Source organism: Bufo gargarizans, chromosome 4 (assembly GCF_014858855.1).
Source record: "Bufo gargarizans isolate SCDJY-AF-19 chromosome 4, ASM1485885v1, whole genome shotgun sequence".
Taxonomy (NCBI): Eukaryota; Metazoa; Chordata; class Amphibia; order Anura; family Bufonidae; genus Bufo; species Bufo gargarizans.
The window spans coordinates 66,211,564-66,235,809 of record NC_058083.1 but is presented as its reverse complement, the minus strand read 5'-3'; the positions used below and the strand labels follow the sequence as shown (position 1 = coordinate 66,235,809).

General features: G+C 51.0%; 1 protein-coding gene across 2 annotated transcripts in view; it reads left to right on the top strand.

Annotated features, from left to right (window-relative positions):
• LOC122935332 (zinc finger protein 513-like) overlaps positions 1-24,246 on the top strand; it is a 71,730-nt gene that overhangs the window by 40,131 nt on the left and 7,353 nt on the right. For both annotated transcript variants that reach the window (XM_044291099.1, XM_044291098.1), the window contains one exon: positions 11,270-11,974. In XM_044291099.1, coding sequence (XP_044147034.1) covers positions 11,270-11,974 — 705 coding nt within the window. The remainder of the gene's footprint in view (positions 1-11,269; positions 11,975-24,246) is intronic.

The window sequence follows — 24,246 nt, the reverse complement described above, 5'->3', positions numbered from 1 at the left end:
CTTACAGACAGGAATGCAGATCATAGACACGGCTCAGGAGAAGCCTACAGACAGGAGCGCAGATCATAGACACTGCTCAGGAGGATCTCGCAGACAAGAGTGCAGATCATAGACATGGCTCAGGAGAAGCCTCGCAGACAGGAGCGCAGATCATAGACATGGCTCAGGAGAAGACTCCAGACAGGAGCGCAGATCATAGACACAGCCAGAGGATGCCTTACAGACAGGAGTGCAGATCATAGACACAGCCAGAGGATGCCTTACAGACAGGAATGCAGATCATAGACACGGCTCAGGAGAAGCCTACAGACAGGAGCGCAGATCATAGACACTGCTCAGGAGGAGCCTCGCAGACAGGAGCGCAGATCATAGATACTGCTCAGGAGGAGCCTCGCAGACAGGAGGGCAGATCATAGACATGGCTCAGGAGAAGCCTCGCAGACAGGAGTGCAGATCATAGACATGGCTCAGGAGAAGCCTCGCAGACAGGAGCGCAGATCATAGACACGGCTCAGGAGAAGCCTCGCAGACAGGAGCGCAGATCATAGACATGGCTCAGAAGAAGATTCCAGACAGGAGCGCAGATCATACACATGGCTCAGGAAAAGCCTCAAAGACAGGAGTGCAGATCATAGACATGGCTCAGGAGAAGCCTCGCAGACAGGAGTGCAGAGCATAGACATGGCTCAGAAGAAGATTCCAGACAGGAGCGCAGATCATAGACATGGCTCAGGAGAAGCCTCACAGACAGGAATACAGATCATAGACATGGTTCAGGAGAAGCCTCGCAGACAGGAGCGCAGATCATAGACATGGCTCAGGAAAAGCCTCAGACAGGAGTGCAGATCATAGACACGGCTCAGGAGAAGCCTCCAGACAGGAGTGCAGATCATAGACATGGCTCAGGAGAAGCCTCCAGACAGGAGTGCAGATCATAGACATGGCTCAGGAGAAGCCTCGCAGACAGGAGTGTAGATCATAGACACGGCTCAGGAGAAGCCCCCAGACAGGAGCGCAGATCATAGACATAACTCAGGAGAAGCCTCAGACAGGAGTGCAGATCATAGACACGGCTCAGGAGAAGCCTTGCAGACAGGAGTGCAGATTATAGACATGGCTCAGGAAAAGCCTCAGACAGGAGCGCAGATCATAGACACGGCTCAGGAGAAGCCTCCAGACAGGAGCGCAGATCATAGACATAACTCAGGAGAAGCCTCCAGACAGGAGCGCAGATCATAGACACAGCCAGAGGAAGCCTTACAGACAGGAATGCAGATCATAGACATGGCTCAGGAGAAGTCTCGCAGACCAGAGCGCAGATCATAGACAGCCAGAAGAAGCCTTACAGACAGGAGGGCAGATCATAGACACGGCTCAGGAGAAACCTTGCAGACAGGAGCGCAGATCATAGACACAGCCAGAAGAAGCCTTAGAGACAGGAATGCAGATCATAGACACGGCTCAGGAGAAGCCTACAGACAGGAGCGCAGATCATGGACAAGACTCAGGAGAAGCCTCGCAGACAGGAGTGCAGATCATAGACATGGCTCAGGAGAAGCCTCCAGACAGGAGGGCAGATCATAGACATAACTCAGGAGAAGCCTCCAGACAGGAGTGCAGATCATAGACATAACTCAGGAGAAGCCTCCAGACAGGAGGGCAGATCATAGACATAACTCAGGAGAAGCCTCCAGACTGGAGTGCAGATCATAGACACGGCTCAGGAGAAGCCTCACAGACAGAAGGGCAGATCATAGACATAACTCAGGAGAAGCCTCCAGACAGAAGTGCAGATCATACACATGGCTCAGGGGAAGTCTTACAGACAGGAGTGTAGATCATAGACATGGCTCAGGAGAAGCCTCCAGACAGGAATGCAGATCATAGACATGGCTCAGGAGAAGCCTCCTAGACAGGAGCGCAGATCATAGACACGGCTCAGGAGAAGCCCCCAGACAGGAGCGCAGATCATAGACACAGCCAGAGGAAGCCTTACAGACAGGAGTGCAGATCATAGACACAACCAGAAGATGCCTTACAGACAGGAGCACAGATCATAGACACGGCTCAGGAGAGGCCTTACAGACAGGAGTGCAGATCATAGACAGCCAGGAGAAGCCTCCAGACAGGAGCGCAGATCATACACACAGCCAGAGGAAGCCTTACAGACAGGAGTGCAGATCATAGACATGGCTCAGGAGAAGCCTCACAGACAGGAGCGCAGATCATAGACAAGGCTCAGGAGAAGCCTCGCAGATAGGAGCGCAGATCATAGACATAACTCAGGAGAAGCCTCGCAGACAGGAGCGCAGATCATAGACACAGCCAGGAGAAGCCTTACAGACAGGAGTGCAGATCATAGACATAACTCGGGAGAAGCCTCGCAGATAGAAGCGCAGATCATAGACACAGCCAGGAGAAGCCTTGCAGACAGGAGCGCAGATCATAGACATGGCTCAGGAGAAGCCTCGCAGACAGAAGTGCAGATCATAGACACGGCTCAGTAGAAGACTCCAGACAGGAGCGCAGATCATAGACACAGCCAGAGGAAGCCTTACAGACAGGAATGCAGATCATAGACACGGCTCAGGAGAAGCCTACAGACAGGAGCGCAGATCATAGACACTGCTCAGGAGGATCTCGCAGACAAGAGTGCAGATCATAGACATGGCTCAGGAGAAGCCTCGCAGACAGGAGCGCAGATCATAGACATGGCTCAGGAGAAGACTCCAGACAGGAGCGCAGATCATAGACACAGCCAGAGGATGCCTTACAGACAGGAGTGCAGATCATAGACACAGCCAGAGGATGCCTTACAGACAGGAATGCAGATCATAGACACGGCTCAGGAGAAGCCTACAGACAGGAGCGCAGATCATAGACACTGCTCAGGAGGAGCCTCGCAGACAGGAGCGCAGATCATAGATACTGCTCAGGAGGAGCCTCGCAGACAGGAGGGCAGATCATAGACATGGCTCAGGAGAAGCCTCGCAGACAGGAGTGCAGATCATAGACATGGCTCAGGAGAAGCCTCGCAGACAGGAGCGCAGATCATAGACACGGCTCAGGAGAAGCCTCGCAGACAGGAGCGCAGATCATAGACATGGCTCAGAAGAAGATTCCAGACAGGAGCGCAGATCATACACATGGCTCAGGAAAAGCCTCAAAGACAGGAGTGCAGATCATAGACATGGCTCAGGAGAAGCCTCGCAGACAGGAGTGCAGAGCATAGACATGGCTCAGAAGAAGATTCCAGACAGGAGCGCAGATCATAGACATGGCTCAGGAGAAGCCTCACAGACAGGAATACAGATCATAGACATGGTTCAGGAGAAGCCTCGCAGACAGGAGCGCAGATCATAGACATGGCTCAGGAAAAGCCTCAGACAGGAGTGCAGATCATAGACACGGCTCAGGAGAAGCCTCCAGACAGGAGTGCAGATCATAGACATGGCTCAGGAGAAGCCTCCAGACAGGAGTGCAGATCATAGACATGGCTCAGGAGAAGCCTCGCAGACAGGAGTGTAGATCATAGACACGGCTCAGGAGAAGCCCCCAGACAGGAGCGCAGATCATAGACATAACTCAGGAGAAGCCTCAGACAGGAGTGCAGATCATAGACACGGCTCAGGAGAAGCCTTGCAGACAGGAGTGCAGATTATAGACATGGCTCAGGAAAAGCCTCAGACAGGAGCGCAGATCATAGACACGGCTCAGGAGAAGCCTCCAGACAGGAGCGCAGATCATAGACATAACTCAGGAGAAGCCTCCAGACAGGAGCGCAGATCATAGAAACAGCCAGAGGAAGCCTTACAGACAGGAATGCAGATCATAGACATGGCTCAGGAGAAGTCTCGCAGACCAGAGCGCAGATCATAGACAGCCAGAAGAAGCCTTACAGACAGGAGGGCAGATCATAGACACGGCTCAGGAGAAACCTTGCAGACAGGAGCGCAGATCATAGACATGGCTCAGGAGAAGCCTCGCAGACAGGAGCGCAGATCATAGACATGGCTCAGGAGAAGCCTCGCAGACAGGAGCGCAGATCATAGACATGGCTCAGAAGAAGATTCCAGACAGGAGCGCAGATCATAGACATGGCTCAGGAGAATCCTCGCAGACAGGAGTGCAGATCATAGACATGGCTCAGGAGAAGCCTCGCAGACAGGAGCGCAGATCATAGACATGGCTCAGAAGAAGATTCCAGACAGGAGCGCAGATCATACACATGGCTCAGGAAAAGCCTCAAAGACAGGAGTGCAGATCATAGACATGGCTCAGGAGAAGCCTCGCAGACAGGAGTGCAGAGCATAGACATGGCTCAGAAGAAGATTCCAGACAGGAGCGCAGATCATAGACATGGCTCAGGAGAAGCCTCACAGACAGGAATACAGATCATAGACATGGTTCAGGAGAAGCCTCGCAGACAGGAGCGCAGATCATAGACATGGCTCAGGAAAAGCCTCAGACAGGAGTGCAGATCATAGACACGGCTCAGGAGAAGCCTCCAGACAGGAGTGCAGATCATAGACATGGCTCAGGAGAAGCCTCCAGACAGGAGTGCAGATCATAGACATGGCTCAGGAGAAGCCTCGCAGACAGGAGTGTAGATCATAGACACGGCTCAGGAGAAGCCCCCAGACAGGAGCGCAGATCATAGACATAACTCAGGAGAAGCCTCAGACAGGAGTGCAGATCATAGACACGGCTCAGGAGAAGCCTTGCAGACAGGAGTGCAGATTATAGACATGGCTCAGGAAAAGCCTCAGACAGGAGCGCAGATCATAGACACGGCTCAGGAGAAGCCTCCAGACAGGAGCGCAGATCATAGACATAACTCAGGAGAAGCCTCCAGACAGGAGCGCAGATCATAGAAACAGCCAGAGGAAGCCTTACAGACAGGAATGCAGATCATAGACATGGCTCAGGAGAAGTCTCGCAGACCAGAGCGCAGATCATAGACAGCCAGAAGAAGCCTTACAGACAGGAGGGCAGATCATAGACACGGCTCAGGAGAAACCTTGCAGACAGGAGCGCAGATCATAGACACAGCCAGAAGAAGCCTTAGAGACAGGAATGCAGATCATAGACATGGCTCAGGAGAAGCCTCCAGACAGGAGGGCAGATCATAGACATAACTCAGGAGAAGCCTCGCAGACAGGAGCGCAGATCATAGATACGGCTCGGAAGAAGATTCCAGACAGGAGCGCAGATCATACACATGGCTCAGGAAAAGCCTCAAAGACAGGAGTGCAGATCATAGACATGGCTCAGAAGAAGATTCCAGACAGGAGCGCAGATCATAGACATGGCTCAGGAGAAGCCTCACAGACAGGAATACAGATCATAGACATGGTTCAGGAGAAGCCTCGCAGACAGGAGCGCAGATCATAGACACGGCTCAGGAAAAGCCTCAGACAGGAGCGCAGATCATAGACATGGCTCAGGAGAAGCCTCCAGACAGGAGTGCAGATCATAGACATGGCTCAGGAGAAGCCTCGCAGACAGGAGTGTAGATCATAGACACGGCTCAGGAGAAGCCCCCAGACAGGAGCGCAGATCATAGACATAACTCAGGAGAAGCCTCAGACAGGAGTGCAGATCATAGACACGGCTCAGGAGAAGCCTCGCAGACAGGAGTGCAGATTATAGACATGGCTCAGGAAAAGCCTCAGACAGGAGAGCAGATCATAGACACGGCTCAGGAGAAGCCTCCAGACAGGAGTGCAGATCATAGACATAACTCAGGAGAAGCCTCCAGACAGGAGCGCAGATCATAGACACAGCCAGAGGAAGCCTTACAGACAGGAATGCAGATCATAGACATGGCTCAGGAGAAGTCTCGCAGACCAGAGCGCAGATCATAGACAGCCAGAAGAAGCCTTACAGACAGGAGGGCAGATCATAGACACGGCTCAGGAGAAACCTTGCAGACAGGAGCGCAGATCATAGACACAGCCAGAAGAAGCCTTACAGACAGGAGCGCAGATCATGGACAAGGCTCAGGAGAAGCCTCGCAGACAGGAGCGCAGATCATAGACATGGCTCAGGAGAAGCCTCGCAGACAGGAGTGCAGATCATAGACACTGCTCAGGAGAAGCCTCACAGACAGGAGGGCAGATCATAGACATGGCTCAGAAGAAGCCTACAGATAGGAGTGCAGATCATAGACATAACTCAGGAGAAGCCTCCAGACAGGAGTGTAGATCATAGACATGGCTCAGGAGAAGCCTCCAGACAGGAATGCAGATCATAGACATGGCTCAGGAGAAGCCTCGCAGACAGGAGCGCAGATCATAGACACGGCTCAGGAGAAGCCCCAGACAGGAGCGCAGATCATAGACACAGCCAGAGGAAGCCTTACAGACAGGAGTGCAGATCATAGACACAACCAGAAGATGCCTTACAGACAGGAGCGCAGATCATAGACATGGCTCAGGAGAAGCCTTACAGACAGGAGCGCAGATCATAGACACGGCTCAGAAGAAGATTCCAGACAGGAGTGCAGATCATAGACATGGCTCAGGAGAGGCCTTACATACAGGAGTGCAGATCATAGACAGCCAGGAGAAGCCTCCAGACAGGAGCGCAGATCATACACACAGCCAGAGGAAGCCTTACAGACAGGAGTGCAGATCATAGACATGGCTCAGGAGAAGCCTCACAGACAGGAGCGCAGCTCATAGACATGGGTTAGAAGAAGCCTTGCAGACAGGAGTGCAGATCATAAACATGGCTCAGGAGAAGCCTCGCAGACAGGAGCGCAGATCATAGACATGGCTCAGGAGAAGCTTTGCAGATAGGAATGCAGATCATAGACATGACTCAGGAGAAGCCTTGCAGACAGGAATGCAGATCATAGACACTGCTCAGGAGAAGCCTCGCAGACAGGAGCGCAGATCATAGACATGGCTCAGGAGAAGCCTCGCAGAGAGGAGCGCAGATCATAGATACTGCTCAGGAGAAGCCTCGCAGACAGGAGCGCAGATCATAGACATGGTTCAGGAGAAGCCTCGCAGACAGGAGCATAGATCATAGACATGGAGCAGGAGAAGCCTCAGACAGGAGTGCAGATCATAGACACGGCTCAGGAGAAGCCTCCAGACAGGAGTGCAGATCATAGACATGGCTCAGGAGAAGCCTCGCAGACAGGAGCGCAGATCATAGACATAACTCAGGAGAAGCCTCGCTGACAGGAGTGCAGATCATAGACATGGCTCAGGAGAGGCCTTACAGACAGGAGTGCAGATCATAGACAGCCAGGAGAAGCCTCCAGACAGGAGCGCAGATCATAGACACAGCCAGAGGAAGCCTCACAGACAGGAGCGCAGCTCATAGACACGGCTCAGGAGAAGCCTCGCAGACAGGAATGCAGATCATAGACATGGCTCAGGAGAAGCCTCGCAGATAGGAGCGCAGATCATAAACATGGCTCAGGAGAAGCCTCGCAGACAGGAGCGCAGATCATAGACACAACTCAGGAGAAGCCTCGCAGACAGGAGCGCAGATCATAGACATGGCTCAGGAGAAGCCTCGCAGACAGGAGCGCAGATCATAGATACTGCTCAGGAGAAGCCCCCAGACAGGAGCGTAGATCATAGACAAGGCTCAGGAGAAGCCTCACTGATAGGAGCGCAGATCATAGATACTGCTCAGGAGAAGCCCCCAGACAGGAGCGCAGATCATAGACATGGTTCAGGAGAAGCCTCGCAGACAGGAGCGCAGATCATAGACAAGGCTCAGGAGAAGCCTCACAGACAGGAACGCAGATCATAGACCTGGTTAGGAGAAGCCTCGCAGACAGGAGTGCAGATCATAGACATGGCTCAGGAGAAGCCTCGCAGACAGGAACGCAGATCATAGACCTGGTTAGGAGAAGCCTCGCAGACAGGAGCGTAGATCATAGACATGGCTCAGGAGAAGCCTTGCAGACAGGAGCGCAGATCATAGACATAACTCAGAAGAAGCCTTGCAGACAGGAGCGCAGATCATAGACATGGCTCAGGAGAAGCCTTGCAGACAGGAGTGCAGATATAGACACTGCTCAGGAGAAACCTCGCAGACAGAAGCGCAGATCATAGACATGGCTCAGGAGAAGCCTTGCAGACAGGAGCGCAGATCATAGATACTGCTCAGGAGAAGCCTCGCAGACAGGAGCGCAGATCATAGACATAACTCAGGAGAAGCCTCGCAGACAGGAGCGCAGATCATAGACATGGCTCAGGAGAAGCCTCGCAGACAGGAGTGCAGATCATAGACATGGCTCAGGAGAAGCCTCCAGACAGGAGCGCAGATCATAGACATGGCTCAGGAGAAGTTTTGCAGACAGGAGTGCAGATCATAGACATGGCTCAGGAGAAGCCTTGCAGACAGGAATGCAGATCATAGATACTGCTCAGGAGAAGCCTCGCAGACAGGAATGCAGATCATAGATACTGCTCAGGAGAAGCCTCGCAGACAGGAGCGCAGATCATAGACATGGCTCAGGAGAAGCCTCGCAGACAGGAGCGTAGATCATAGACATGGAGCAGGAGAAGCCTCGCTGATAGGAGCGCAGATCATAGACATGGTTCAGGAGAAGCCTCGCAGACAGGAGCATAGATCATAGACATGGAGCAGGAGAAGCCTCAGACAGGAGTGCAGATCATAGACACGGCTCAGGAGAAGCCTCCAGACAGGAGTGCAGATCATATACATGGCTCAGGAGAAGCCTCGCAGACAGGAGCGCAGATCATAGACATAACTCAGGAGAAGCCTCGCAGACAGGAGTGCAGATCATAGACATGGCTCAGGAGAAGCCTCCAGACAGGAGCGCAGATCATAGACACAGCCAGAGGAAGCCTCACAGACAGGAGCGCAGCTCATAGACACGGCTCAGGAGAAGCCTCGCAGACAGGAATGCAGATCATAGACATGGCTCAGGAGAAGCCTCGCAGACAGGAATGCAGATCATAGACATGGCTCAGGAGAAGCCTCCAGACAGGAGCGCAGATCATAGACATGGCTCAGGAGAAGCCTCGCAGACAGGAATGCAGATCATAGACATGGCTCAGGAGAAGCCTCGCAGATTGTAGCGCAGATCATAAACATGGCTCAGGAGAAGCCTCGCAGACAGGAGCGCAGATCATAGACACAACTCAGGAGAAGCCTCGCAGACAGGAGCGCAGATCATAGACATGGCTCAGGAGAAGCCTCGCAGACAGGAGCGCAGATCATAGATACTGCTCAGGAGAAGCCCCCAGACAGGAGCGTAGATCATAGACAAGGCTCAGGAGAAGCCTCGCTGATAGGAGCGCAGATCATAGATACTGCTCAGGAGAAGCCCCCAGACAGGAGCGCAGATCATAGACATGGTTCAGGAGAAGCCTCGCAGACAGGAGCGTAGATCATAGACATGGTTCAGGAGAAGCCTCGCTGATAGGAGCGCAGATCATAGACATGGTTCAGGAGAAGCCTCGCAGACAGGAGCGTAGATCATAGACATGGTTCAGGAGAAGCCTCGCTGATAGGAGCACAGATCATAGACATGGCTCAGGAGAAGCCTCGCAGACAGGAGCGCAGATCATAAACATGGCTCAGGAGAAGCCTCGCAGACAGGAGCGCAGATCATAGACACAACTCAGGAGAAGCCTCGCAGACAGGAGCGCAGATCATAGACATGGCTCAGGAGAAGCCTCGCAGACAGGAGCGCAGATCATAGATACTGCTCAGGAGAAGCCCCAGACAGGAGCGTAGATCATAGACAAGGCTCAGGAGAAGCCTCGCTGATAGGAGCGCAGATCATAGACACTGCTCAGGAGAAGCCCCCAGACAGGAGCGCAGATCATAGACATGGTTCAGGAGAAGCCTCGCAGACAGGAGCGTAGATCATAGACATGGTTCAGGAGAAGCCTCGCTGATAGGAGCGCAGATCATAGACATGGTTCAGGAGAAGCCTCGCAGACAGGAGCGTAGATCATAGACATGGTTCAGGAGAAGCCTCGCTGATAGGAGCACAGATCATAGACATGGCTCAGGAGAAGCCTCGCAGACAGGAGCGCAGATCATAGACAAGGCTCAGGAGAAGCCTCACAGACAGGAACGCAGATCATAGACCTGGTTAGGAGAAGCCTCGCAGACAGGAGTGCAGATCATAGACATGGCTCAGGAGAAGCCTCGCAGACAGGAACGCAGATCATAGACCTGGTTAGGAGAAGCCTCGCAGACAGGAGCGTAGATCATAGACATGGCTCAGGAGAAGCCTTGCAGACAGGAGTGCAGATATAGACACTGCTCAGGAGAAGCCTTGCAGACAGGAGCGCAGATCATAGACATGGCTCAGGAGAAGCCTCGCAGACAGGAGTGCAGATCATAGATACTGCTCAGGAGAAGCCTCGCAGACAGGAGCGCAGATCATAGACATAACTCAGGAGAAGCCTCGCAGACAGGAGCGCAGATCATAGATACTGCTCAGGAGAAGCCTCGCAGACAGGAGCGCAGATCATAGACACTGCTCAGAAGAAGCCTCGCAGACAGGAGCGCAGATCATAGACATGGCTCAGGAGAAGCCTCGCAGACAGGAGTGCAGATCATAGACATGGCTCAGGAGAAGCCTCCAGACAGGAGCGCAGATCATAGACATGGCTCAGGAGAAGCCTTGCAGACAGGAATGCAGATCATAGATACTGCTCAGGAGAAGCCTCGCAGACAGGAGCGCAGATCATAGACATGGCTCAGGAGAAGCCGTGCAGACAGGAATGCAGATCATAGATACTGCTCAGGAGAAGCCTCGCAGACAGGAGCGCAGATCATAGACAAGGCTCAGGAGAAGCCTCACAGACAGGAACGCAGATCATAGACCTGGTTTAGGAGAAGCCTCGCAGACAGGAGCGCAGATCATAGACCTGGTTAGGAGAAGCCTCGCAGACAGGAGCGCAGATCATAGACATGGCTCAGGAGAAGCCTTGCAGACAGGAGCGCAGATCATAGACCTGGTTTAGGAGAAGCCTCGCAGACAGGAGCGTAGATCATAGACAAGGCTCAGGAGAAGCCTCACAGACAGGAACGCAGATCATAGACCTGGTTTAGGAGAAGCCTCGCAGACAGGAGTGCAGATCAGTACAGACATGTATAAGAGGCCGAGGAATCCGTAGAAGGCTGAGCGGCATGTGGGGGGTTAAATGTTTGCAGTAGCAGAATTAAGATGACCTAAGATAATGTTTGATGTTCCCATGCGTGATGCTCTGTGTCCCTGTGTCTATCAACACTCTTTCTTTTCTTATCTCTGCAGACAATGTTGTTGGCAAGATGGACATAACCTGTTACTCCTTGAGTGAAGATGAATACTCGGGGTACCAGCCTCTTAGTGCCGACAGTGATCCAGAGGAGGCAGCAATAATGTCTACATCCTCTCCTTGTGAACAGTGTGACCCCCATAGCCGCTGCATGTTTCTTGCACACCAGTGTTTACCCTGCTTGTCATCCTCTTCTGTGGCCCAAAGTCCAGCACCTCTCCAAATCAGTCATCCATCCCTGAACACAGAGGCACAGAAGGATAGGATGCTCTATCCCTGCCGTCTGTGCCCCTTCTCCACCCATTACTCCAGCCACCTTAAGCGTCATATGAAGACTCACAATGGAGAGAAACCTTTCCGGTGCCCTCATTGCCTTTATGCGTCTGCACAGTTAGTTAACCTAAAGCGCCATTTACGCACCCACACGGGAGAGAAGCCCTTCCGCTGTGATCACTGCAGCTTCTCCTGCAGCAGTCCAGGAAACCTCAAGAGGCACCAGCGGGTCCATACCCAGGAGAAACCGTTCATCTGCAATTTATGCACTTACCGCTGCAACCAGAGCCGTAACCTCAAACGCCACCTTCTAGCGCATCGCAGGAGAGGACTAGAGAGGCAGCACCAAGGTATTAAGAAGGAAGAAGATGAAGATGATGGAGATGACGATGGGGAAGAAAAAGGCAGTGGAAACAGTCCCCCCAACGGTTGGTTTTCAGACTCATCCTTCACTCCTCTATTATTATTTATTTGAAGGCGCAATTCCATGGTGCTGTATATCTGAAAGGGGTATACGTACATGATATAAAACAACATAAATACAATGACATGGAACATAGTAACAGACTGGTACAGAGGAACCTGCCCCTGAGGGATTGCAATCTACAAGGGAAGGACACAGTAGGTGAGGGTAAAAGCATCCCCATCTGGCTGTGTGGTGGCAGCATGCTTATTGCAGGTGGTAGACTTTCCTGAAGAGGGGGTTTTCAGGTTACTTTTGAAGGTTTGGATGTTGAGAGTTTGATGTGCTGGGGTGGTGAGTTCCAGAGTGTAGGAGATGCACAAGAGAATTCTTGTTGACTATGTGAAGAACAGACGAGAGGAGAACATAGACGAAGGTCTTGTGAGGATTGGAGATTACATGTGGGGATGTATTGGTAAAGCAGGTCAGAGATGTAAAAAGACAAGTTGTGGACAGCTTTATAGATGGTTAGTATTTTGAACTGCATTCGCTGGGCAATGGGAGAGTTGGAGTAACCGGGCAGTGTTGTTGAGGATAGATTAAATTGGTTTAAGATAGGAGGCCACAGAGGAGAATGTTGCACTAGTCCAGGTGGGAGATGACGAGGGCATGCACAACCATTGTGGTTGACTCTGGGCTGAGGAAAGAGCAAATACGAGAGATGTCCTTGAGTTGGAAACCTCAGGTGGAGGTGAGGGTGTGTGTGTGTTTTCGCCAGGCAGTGGACCTGTCGGAAAGCATTGTGCAGCTCTGGTAGGGCGGCTGAGTGACATGGGGGAAGATGACAAATTCTGTTTTCTACATGAAGAATAACATGACTCAGAAGTAATAAGATGAGTCAAGCCATCACCTTCTCTGCACTTTGTGAAGTCATTCATAGTCTGTCAGTATGTGTAACGAAAAGAGATGACTTCTAACATGGTAATACGAGCAGACACTGATACCGCTCCAGTGTAATCTCCTCTCTCCTCTGCAGACACTGATACCGCTCCAGTGTGATCTCCTCCCCCCTCTGCAGACACTGATACCGCTCCAGTGTAATCTCCTCCCCCCTCTGCAGACACTGATACCGCTCCAGTGTGATCTCCTCCCCCCTCTGCAGACACTGATACCGCTCCAGTGTGATCTCCTCTCTCCTCTGCAGACACTGATACCGCTCCAGTGTGATCTCCTCCCCCCTCTGCAGACACTGATACCGCTCCAGTGTGATCTCCTCCCCCCTCTGCAGACACTGATACTGCTCCAGTGTGATCTCCTCTGCAGACACTGATACTGCTCCAGTGTGATCTCCTCCCCCCTCTGCAGACACCGATACAGCTCCAGTGTGATCTCCTCTGCAGACACTGATACTGCTCCAGTGTGATCTCCTCTGCAGACACTGATACCGCTCCAGTGTGATCTCCTCTCTCCTCTGCAGACACTGATACAGCTCCAGTGTGATCTCCTCTGCAGACACTGATACCGCTCTAGTGTGATCTCCTCCCCCTCTGCAGACACCGATACAGCTCCAATGTGATCTCCTCTCTCCTCTGCAGACACTGATACCGCTCCAGTGTGATCTCCTCTGCAGACACTGATACCGCTCCAGTGTGATCTCCTCCCCCCTCTGCAGACACTGATACCGCTCCAGTGTGATCTCCTCCCCCCTCTGCAGACACTGATACCGCTCCAGTGTGATCTCCTCTCTCCTCTGCAGACACTGATACCGCTCCAGTGTGATCTCCTCCCCCCTCTGCAGACACTGATACTGCTCCAGTGTGATCTCCTCTGCAGACACTGATACTGCTCCAGTGTGATCTCCTCCCCCCTCTGCAGACACCGATACAGCTCCAGTGTGATCTCCTCTGCAGACACTGATACTGCTCCAGTGTGATCTCCTCTGCAGACACTGATACCGCTCCAGTGTGATCTCCTCTCTCCTCTGCAGACACTGATACTGCTCCAGTGTGATCTCCTCTGCAGACACTGATACCGCTCTAGTGTGATCTCCTCCCCCTCTGCAGACACCGATACAGCTCCAATGTGATCTCCTCTCTCCTCTGCAGACACTGATACCGCTCCAGTGTGATCTCCTCTGCAGACACTGATACCGCTCCAGTGTGATCTCCTCCCCCCTCTGCAGACACTGATACCGCTCCAGTGTGATCTCCTCCCCCCTCTGCAGACACTGATACCGCTCCAGTGTGATCTCCTCTGCAGACACTGATACCGCTCCAGTGTGATCTCCTCCCCCCTCTGCAGACACCGATACAGCTCCAGTGTGATCTCCTCTGCAGACACTGATACTGCTCCAGTGTGATCTCCTCTGCAGACACTGATACTGCTCCAGTGTGATCTCCTCCCCCTCTGCAGACACTGATACAGCTCCAGTGTGATCTCCTCCCCCTCTGCAGACACTGATACAGCTCCAGTGTGATCTCCTCTGCAGACACTGATACAGCTCCAGTGTGATCTCCTCTGCAGACACTGATACATCTCTAGTGTGATCTCCTCTGCAGACACTGATACTGCTCCAGTGTAATCTCCTCTCTCCTCTGCAGACACTGATACTGCTCCAGTGTGATCTCCTCCCCCCCTCTGCAGACACTGATACAGCTCCAGTGTAATCTCCTTTCTCCTCTACAGACACTGATACATCTCCAGTGTGATCTCCTCTCTCCTCTGCAGACACTGATACAGCTCCAGTGTGATCTCCTCTGCAGACACTGATACATCTCTAGTGTGATCTCCTCTGCAGACACTGATACTGCTCCAGTGTAATCTCCTCTCTCCTCTGCAGACACTGATACTGCTCCAGTGTGATCTCCTCCCCCCCTCTGCAGACACTGATACAGCTCCAGTGTAATCTCCTTTCTCCTCTACAGACACTGATACATCTCCAGTGTGATCTCCTCTACAGACACTGATACAGCTCCAGTGTGATCTCCTCTGCAGACACTGATACATCTCCAGTGTGATCTCCTCTGCAGACACTGATACATCTCCAGTTTGATCCCCTCTCTCCTCTGCAGACACTGATACATCTCCAGTGTGATCTCCTCTACAGACACTGATACATCTCCAGTGTGATCTCCTCTGCAGACACTGATACAGCTCCAGTGTGATCTCCTCTGCAGACACTGATACAGCTTCAGTGTAATTTCCTCTGCAGACACTGATACATCTCCAGTGTGATCTCCTCCCCCCTCTGCAGACACTGATACATCTCCAGTGTGATCTCCTCTGCAGACCCTGACACATCTCCAGTGTGATCTCCTCTGCAGACACTGATACTGCTCCAGTGTAATCTCCTTTCTCCTCTACAGACATTGATACATCTCCAGTGTGATCTCCTCTCTCCTCTACAGACACTGATACCGCTCCAGTGTGATCTCCTCTGCAGACACTGATACTGCTCCAGTGTGATCTCCTCCCCCCTCTGCAGACACTGATAAAGCTCCAATGTGATCTCCTTTCTCCTCTGTAGACACTGACACATCTCCAGTGTGATCTCCTCTACAGACACTGATACATCTCCAGTCTGATCTCCTCTCCCCTCTGCAGACACTAATACATCTCCAGTGTGATCTCCTCTGCAGACACTGATACATCTCCAGTGTGATCTTCTTTGCAGACACTGATACATCTCCAGTGTGATCTTCTCTGCAGACCCTGATACAGCTCCAGTGTGATCTACTCTCTCCTCTGTAGACACTGATACTGCTCCAGTGTGATCTCCTCTGCAGACACTGATACATCTCCAGTGTGATCTCCTCTACAAACACTGATACATCTCCAGTGTGATCTCTCTCCTCTGTAGTTACTGATACATCTCCAGTGTGATCTCCTCTGCAGACACTGATACCGCTCCAGTGTGATCTCCTCCCCCTCTGCAGACACTGATACAGCTCCAGTGTGATCTCCTCTGCAGACACTGATACAGCTCCAGTGTGATCTCCTCTGCAGACACTGATACATCTCCAGTGTGATCTCCTCTGCAGACACTGATACTGCTCCAGTGTGATCTCCTCTGCAGACACTGATACATCTCCAGTGTGATCTCCTCTGTAGACACTGATACATCTCCAGAGTGATCTCCTCTGCAGACACTGATACCGCTCCAGTGTGATCTCCTCTGTAGACACTGATACTGCTCCAGTGTGATCTCCTCTGCAGACACTGATACATCTCCAGTGTGATCTCCTCTACAAACACTGATACATCTCCAGTGTGATCTCTCTCCTCTGTAGTTACTGATACATCTCCAGTGTGATCTCCTCTGCAGACACTGATACCGCTCCAGTGTGATCTCCTCCCCCTCTGCAGACACTGATACAGCTCCAGTGTGATCTCCTCTGCAGACACTGATACAGCTCCAGTGTGATCTCCTCTGCAGACACTGATACATCTCCAGTGTGATCTCCTCTGCAGACACTGATACTGCTCCAGTGTGATCTCCTCTGCAGACACTGATACATCTCCAGTGTGATCTCCTCTGCAGACACTGATACATCTCCAGAGTGATCTCCTCTGCAGACACTGATACCGCTCCAGTGTGATCTCCTCTGCAGACACTGATGCTGCTCCAGTGTGATCTCCTCTGCAGACACTGATACATCTCCAGTGTGATCTCCTCTGCAGACACTGATACTGCTCCAGTGTGATCTCCTCTGCAGGACACTGATACATCTCCAGTGTGATCTCCTCTGCAGACACTGATACATCTCCAGTGTGATCTCCTCTACAGACACTGATACATCTCCAGTGTGATCTCCTCCCCCCTCTGCAGACACTGATACTGCTCCAGTGTGATCTCCTCTACAGACACTGATATAGCTCCAGTGTGATCTCTCTCCTCTGTAGTTACTGATACATCTCCAGTGTGATCTCCTCTGCAGACACTGACACATCTCCAGTGTGATCTCCTCTACAGACACTGATACATCTCCAGTGTGATCTCCTCTGCAGACACTGACACATCTCCAGTGTGATCTCCTCTCTCCTCTGCAGACACTGATACCGCTCCAGTGTGATCTCCTCTACAGACACTGATACATCTCCAGTGTGATCTCCTCTGCAGACACTGACACATCTCCAGTGTGATCTCCTCTGCAGACACTGATACATCTCCAGTGTGATCTCCTCTACAGACACTGATACATCTCCAGTGTGATCTCCTCTGCAGACACTGACACATCTCCAGTGGGATCTCCTCTGCAGACACTGATACCGCTCCAGTGTGATCTCCTCTGCAGACACTGACACATCTCTAGTGTGATCTCCTCTACAGACACTGATACTGCTCCAGTGTGATCTCCTCTGCAGACACTGATACAGCTCCAGTGTGATCTCCTCTGCAGACACTGATACAGCTCCAGTGTGATCTCCTCTGTAGACACTGATACATCTCCAGTGTGATCTCCTCTGCAGACACTGATACCGCTCCAGTGTGATCTCCTCTGCAGACACTGATACTGCTCCAGTGTGATCTCCTCTGCAGACACTGATACATCTCCAGTGTGATCTCCTCTGCAGACACTGATACATCTCCAGTGTGATCTCCTCTGCAGACACTGATACTGCTCCAGTGTGATCTCCTCTGCAGACACTGATACATCTCCAGTGTGATCTCCTCTGTAGACACTGATACATCTCCAGTGTGATCTCCTCTGCAGACACTGATACTGCTCCAGTGTGATCTCCTCTGCAGACACTGATACATCTCCAGTGTGATCTCCTCTGCAGACACTGATACCGCTCCAGTGTGATCTCCTCTGCAGACACTGATACAGCTCCAGTGTGATCTCCTCTGCAGACACTGATACATCTCCAGTGTGATCTCCTCTGCAGACACTGATACATCTCCAGTGTGATCTCCTCTGCAGACACTGATACATCTCCAGTGTGATCTCCTCTGCAGACACTGATACTGCTCCAGTGTGATCTCCTCTGCAGACACTGATACATCTCCAGTGTGATCTCCTCTGTAGACACTGATACATCTCCAGAGTGATCTCCTCTGCAGACACTGATACCGCTCCAGTGTGATCTCCTCTGCAGACACTGATACTGCTCCAGTGTGATCTCCTCTGCAGACACTGATACATCTCCAGTGTGATCTCCTCTGCAGACACTGATACATCTCCAGTGTGATCTCCTCTGCAGACACTGATACATCTCCAGTGTGATCTCCTCCCCCCTCTGCAGACACTGATACATCTCCAGTGTGATCTCCTCTACAGACACTGATACATCTCCAGTGTGATCTCCTCCCCCCTCTGCAGACACTGATACTGCTCCAGTGTGATCTCCTCTACAGACACTGATACATCTCCAGTGTGATCTCTCTCCTCTGTAGTTACTGATACATCTCCAGTGTGATCTCCTCTGCAGACACTGACACATCTCCAGTGTGATCTCCTCTACAGACACTGATACATCTCCAGTGTGATCTCCTCTGCAGACACTGACACATCTCCAGTGTGATCTCCTCTGCAGACACTGATACATCTCCAGTGTGATCTCCTCTGCAGACACTGATACTGCTCCAGTGTGATCTCCTCTGTAGACACTGATACATCTCCAGTGTGATCTCCTCTGCAGACACTGATACATCTCCAGTGTGATCTCCTCCCCCCTCTGCAGACACTGATACTGCTCCAGTGTGATCTCCTCTACAGACACTGATATAGCTCCAGTGTGATCTCCTCTGCAGACACTGATACCGCTCCAGTGTGATCTCCTCTACAGACACTGATACATCTCCAGTGTGATCTCCTCTACAGACACTGATACATCTCCAGTGTGATCTCCTCTCTCCTCTGCAGACACTGATACATCTCCAGTGTGATCTCCTCTACAGACACTGATACATCTCCAGTGTAATCTCCTTTCTCCTCTACAGACACTGATACAGCTCCAGTGTGATCTCCTCTACAGACACTGATACTGCTCCAGTGTGATCTCCTCTGCAGACACTGATACATCTCGAGTGTGATCTCCTCTGCAGACACTGATACATCTCCAGTGTGATCTCCTCTGCAGACACTGACACATCTCCAGTGTGATCTCCTCTGCAGACACTGATACCGCTCCAGTGTGATCTCCTCTGCAGACACTGATACATCTCCAGAGTGATCTCCTCTGCAGACACTGATACAGCTCCAGTGGGATCTCCTCTGCAGACACTGATACCGCTCCAGTGTGATCTCCTCTGCAGACACTGATACAGCTCCAGTGTGATCTCCTCTACAGACACTGATACTGCTCCAGTGTGATCTCCTCTGCAGACACTGATACATCTCGAGTGTGATCTCCTCTGCAGACACTGATACATCTCCAGTGTGATCTCCTCTGCAGACACTGACACATCTCCAGTGTGATCTCCTCTGCAGACACTGATACCGCTCCAGTGTGATCTCCTCTGCAGACACTGATACATCTCCAGAGTGATCTCCTCTGCAGACACTGATACAGCTCCAGTGGGATCTCCTCTGCAGACACTGATACCGCTCCAGTGTGATCTCCTCTGCAGACACTGATACATCTCCAGAGTGATCTCCTCTGCAGACACTGATACATCTCCAGTGTGATCTCCTCTGCAGACACTGATACATCTCCAGAGTGATCTCCTCTGCAGACACTGATACAGCTCCAGTGGGATCTCCTCTGCAGACACTGATACCGCTCCAGTGTGATCTCCTCTGCAGACACTGATACATCTCCAGAGTGATCTCCTCTGCAGACACTGATACATCTCCAGTGTGATCTCCTCTGCAGACACTGATACATCTCTAGTGTGATCTCCTCTGCAGACACTGATACATCTCCAGTGTGATCTCCTCTGCAGACACTGATACATCTCCAGTGTGATCTCCTCTGCAGACACTGATACTGCTCCAGTTTGATCCCCTCTCTCCTCTGCAGACACTGATACATCTCCAGTGTGATCTCCTCTACAGACACTGATACATCTCTAGTGTAATCTCCTTTCTCCTCTACAGACACTGATACAGCTCCAGTGTGATCTCCTCTACAGACACTGATACTGCTCCAGTGTGATCTCCTCTGCAGACACTGATACATCTCGAGTGTGATCTCCTCTGCAGACACTGATACATCTCCAGTGTGATCTCCTCTGCAGACACTGACACATCTCCAGTGTGATCTCCTCTGCAGACACTGATACCGCTCCAGTGTGATCTCCTCTGCAGACACTGATACATCTCCAGAGTGATCTCCTCTGCAGACACTGATACAGCTCCAGTGGGATCTCCTCTGCAGACACTGATACAGCTCCAGTGTGATCTCCTCTACAGACACTGATACTGCTCCAGTGTGATCTCCTCTGCAGACACTGATACATCTCGAGTGTGATCTCCTCTGCAGACACTGATACATCTCCAGTGTGATCTCCTCTGCAGACACTGACACATCTCCAGTGTGATCTCCTCTGCAGACACTGATACCGCTCCAGTGTGATCTCCTCTGCAGACACTGATACATCTCCAGAGTGATCTCCTCTGCAGACACTGATACAGCTCCAGTGGGATCTCCTCTGCAGACACTGATACCGCTCCAGTGTGATCTCCTCTGCAGACACTGATACATCTCCAGAGTGATCTCCTCTGCAGACACTGATACATCTCCAGTGTGATCTCCTCTGCAGACACTGATACATCTCCAGAGTGATCTCCTCTCCAGACACTGATACATCTCCAGTGTGATCTCCTCTGCAGACACTGATACATCTCTAGTGTGATCTCCTCTGCAGACACTGATACATCTCCAGTGTGATCTCCTCTGCAGACACTGATACATCTCCAGTGTGATCTCCTCTGCAGACCCTGACACATCTCCAGTGTGATCTCCTCTACAGCCACTGATACATCTCCAGTGTGATCTCCTCTCCAGCTAGGTCAGAATGCATAGATGTCAGGCAGTTTGTCAAAGCAACCATTTGCTTTTCTCAGTCCAATCATGTGCCCCTCTCATAGTCTGTTATCTGGGCAAAATGTCTTCTAGTGCGCCATAGAGGCATGTCTAGCAGTCATCTGCTACCAAGAGGTACACTACCCAAAAGTAACATCTGAGAACCATATAATAGGACAGCTGGAGAAGTACTATTATTCCGTCTTGTGGCACGATCCAGTGTCTAATCAGACCACATCTGTAATCGTTTGCATATCTGCTTGAGATTGCAGGATCCCCACATATCTGCTTGAGATTGCAGGATCCCCACATATCTGCTTGAGATTGCAGGATCCCCACATATCTGCTTGAGATTGCAGCATCCCCACATATCTGCTTGAGATTGCAGCATCCCCACATATCTGCTTGAGATTGCAACATCCCCACATATCTGCTTGAGATTGCAGCATCCCCACATATCTGCTTGAGATTGCAGCAATGATTGTTTAACCAAGGTGTTTTAGAAAGCTGCTTAATTTTACATTGACTGCAAGTCCTGGCACCTGTACTCACAGAATCAGGGACACGAATGATTTTTTAGGTCAGGTCGGTAGAGAGGTAACGAGCAGTTACAGCCATCTGAATGAGGCCTACAGATGTCAGATGACCGTTTCATTGATATTAACTCTACAGTTATACTGAGTTTACTATGAAGAAGAATCCTTCGAGCTGCACATCTGGATGGTGTAATTCTCTGCAATATTTTGCCGTAGGCAGATGCTGATCTGTTATACCAATGTCAGGCTATATACAGTGGTCATCTGACAGAACATCCACATGTAGATACCTTCTGTACACGTGTAACATTTAGACCTTGTAGAAATGGATGCATGAACTGCTCCACAGAATAGCTCCGGATATTTCTGTGTTCTCCGTACAAGAGGTTGCACGGTTTGGATAACGTACAAGCCTCCAGTGTTTGTACTTCTACAGCCCCTGAGAATTATGGCATCTATGCACTTAGAAAATATCACCTGGCAAATCCACAAATCATAGCTAACAGCTCAAAATGTTGATTACTGAAACCTCAGAGCTCAAACTAAATAATTGTAATTAAAGGGGTTGTTATTTGAAGAGAAGGCAGAGCTTGTACGAGTGCTGCCTTCTCTGCCCTGTTTATCTGCTTGCTGCAGCAGTTGCACTGGTGAGAAAAGTATGAAGTCCCCATTCACTTCTATGGGACTGCTCTGTAGTATGCACTTGAACAGACAGAGCTGTCCAATAGAAGTGAATGTGGACGCCATACTTGTAATTACTCTGCATTACTGCAGCGAGCAGGTAAACAGAGCAGAGAAGGCAGCTGTCACGAGTGAAGTTTGCAGATAGCTGGAACTTATGAATAAACGAGCGACTGGCTTGATCCCAAACTAAGGAGCATATAGGTGAACCCTATAAAACCCTAAGAGCTCTCCCTGACTGCTATGCACATGCAAGGGTCTCGATGGTAGACGATTGCATGCCCACGTACCTAAGTCTGTGTGACACCTGAAAACCCTATCATAGTGAGGGGACACGACCACCGGCTCCCTGCACTTAATACGGATGGAGTCAGGGTCACCTAGAATGAAGCCAGCAAGGAAACACAATAAAGTAAAGGACTTATCTGAGCAAACAGCAGAAGCAGCCTCCAGCAGTGAACACTTCATCCAAGAAGTAGTATAAACCGCAAAGTGAGGCAGTATGGGAGGGAATATAAAGGAAGACGATTAGTCTAAATAAGTGACACCTGGCAGAAGCAAAGGAGTTGAGAAAGTGAAACCAAAACAAAGAACAACATACAAGAGGTAGAGAAGAACGTCTGCCAGACCTTCTCACAGAACTGGCGGTGACAGTACCCCTCCCTCTACGGGTGGACTCCGGACACTCAGAGCCAACCTTGCCAGGATGAGACCTATGGAAAGCCCTGATGAGACGAGTGGCCTTAATGTCCACCACTGGGACCCACATCCTCTCCTCAGGACCATAACCCTCCCAATGAACGAGGTACTGAAGAGAACCGCGGATAATGCGAGAATCCACAAACCTAGAGAACTGAAATTCAAGATTACCATCAACAATAATCGGAGGAGGAGGCAAAAAGGAGGGTACAGTGGGTTGGACATAAGGTTTTAATAGGGACTTGTGAAAATCATTATGAATCTTCCAAGTCTGAAGAAGATCAAGACGGAAGGCAACGGGATTGATGACGGACAAGATCTTGTAAGGCCCAATAAACTTAGGACCCAACTTCCAGGAGGGAACCTTCAGTTTGATATTCTTTGTAGACAACCACACCAGATCACCCACAATCAGGTCCGGACCAGGCACACGTCTCTTATCCGCCACACGCTTATAACTCTCATACATCCTCTTCAGATTACCCTGAAAATTTCTCCTCATCAGGTAAACCAGAAGACCCCTCTCCAGAGAATGTCCCAAACTGCGGATGAAACCCATATGCACCAAAAAATGGTGACTTATCAGAGGACTCCTGGCGACGGTTATTTAAAGCAAACTCAGCAAGGGACAAAAAATAATACCAATCCTCCTGATTCTCCGCCACAAAACAGCGCAGATATGTCTCCAGATTATGATTGACGCGTTCGGTCTGACCATTCGACTGCGGGTGAAAAGCAGAAGAGAATGACAACCGAGCCCCCAAGCGTGAACAGAAGGCCTTCCAGAATCTGGAAACAAATTGCATGCCCCTATCAGAAACGATGTCTGAAGGAATGCCATGCAATTTGACAATATGGTGAACAAACGCTTGCGCCAGTGTCTTAGCTTTGGGTAACCCAGGAAAGGGAATGAAATGTGCCATTTTGCTAAAACGGTCCACTACCACCAGAATCACAGTCTTCCCCGAGGAACGAGGCAGGTCCGTAATGAAGTCCATGGACAGATGCATCCAAGGACGGGAAAGAATGGGTAACAGGAGGAGAGAACCCAATGGCCGTGAATGGGGGACCTTGGCATGAGCGCAGGTCTCGCAGGCTGCCACAAAACCCTCAACCGTCTTACGAAGAGCCGGCCACCAGACTCTCCGAGCAATGAGATCCACTGTGGCTCTAGTCCCCGGGTGTCCAGCAAGAACAGTATCGTGGTGCTCCTTAAAAACCTTGTGTCGTAAAGCGAGAGGCACTGGGCTGCCTGAACCTCTGCCTCCAAATCAGGATAAAGAGCAGAGACGACCACCCCTTCAGCCAAAATGGGATCTGGGTCTTCAAAGTTCGCCCCTCCCGGAAAACAACATGACAGGGCATCCGCCTTCACATTTTTAACCCCAGGGCGGAACGTAACAACAAAATT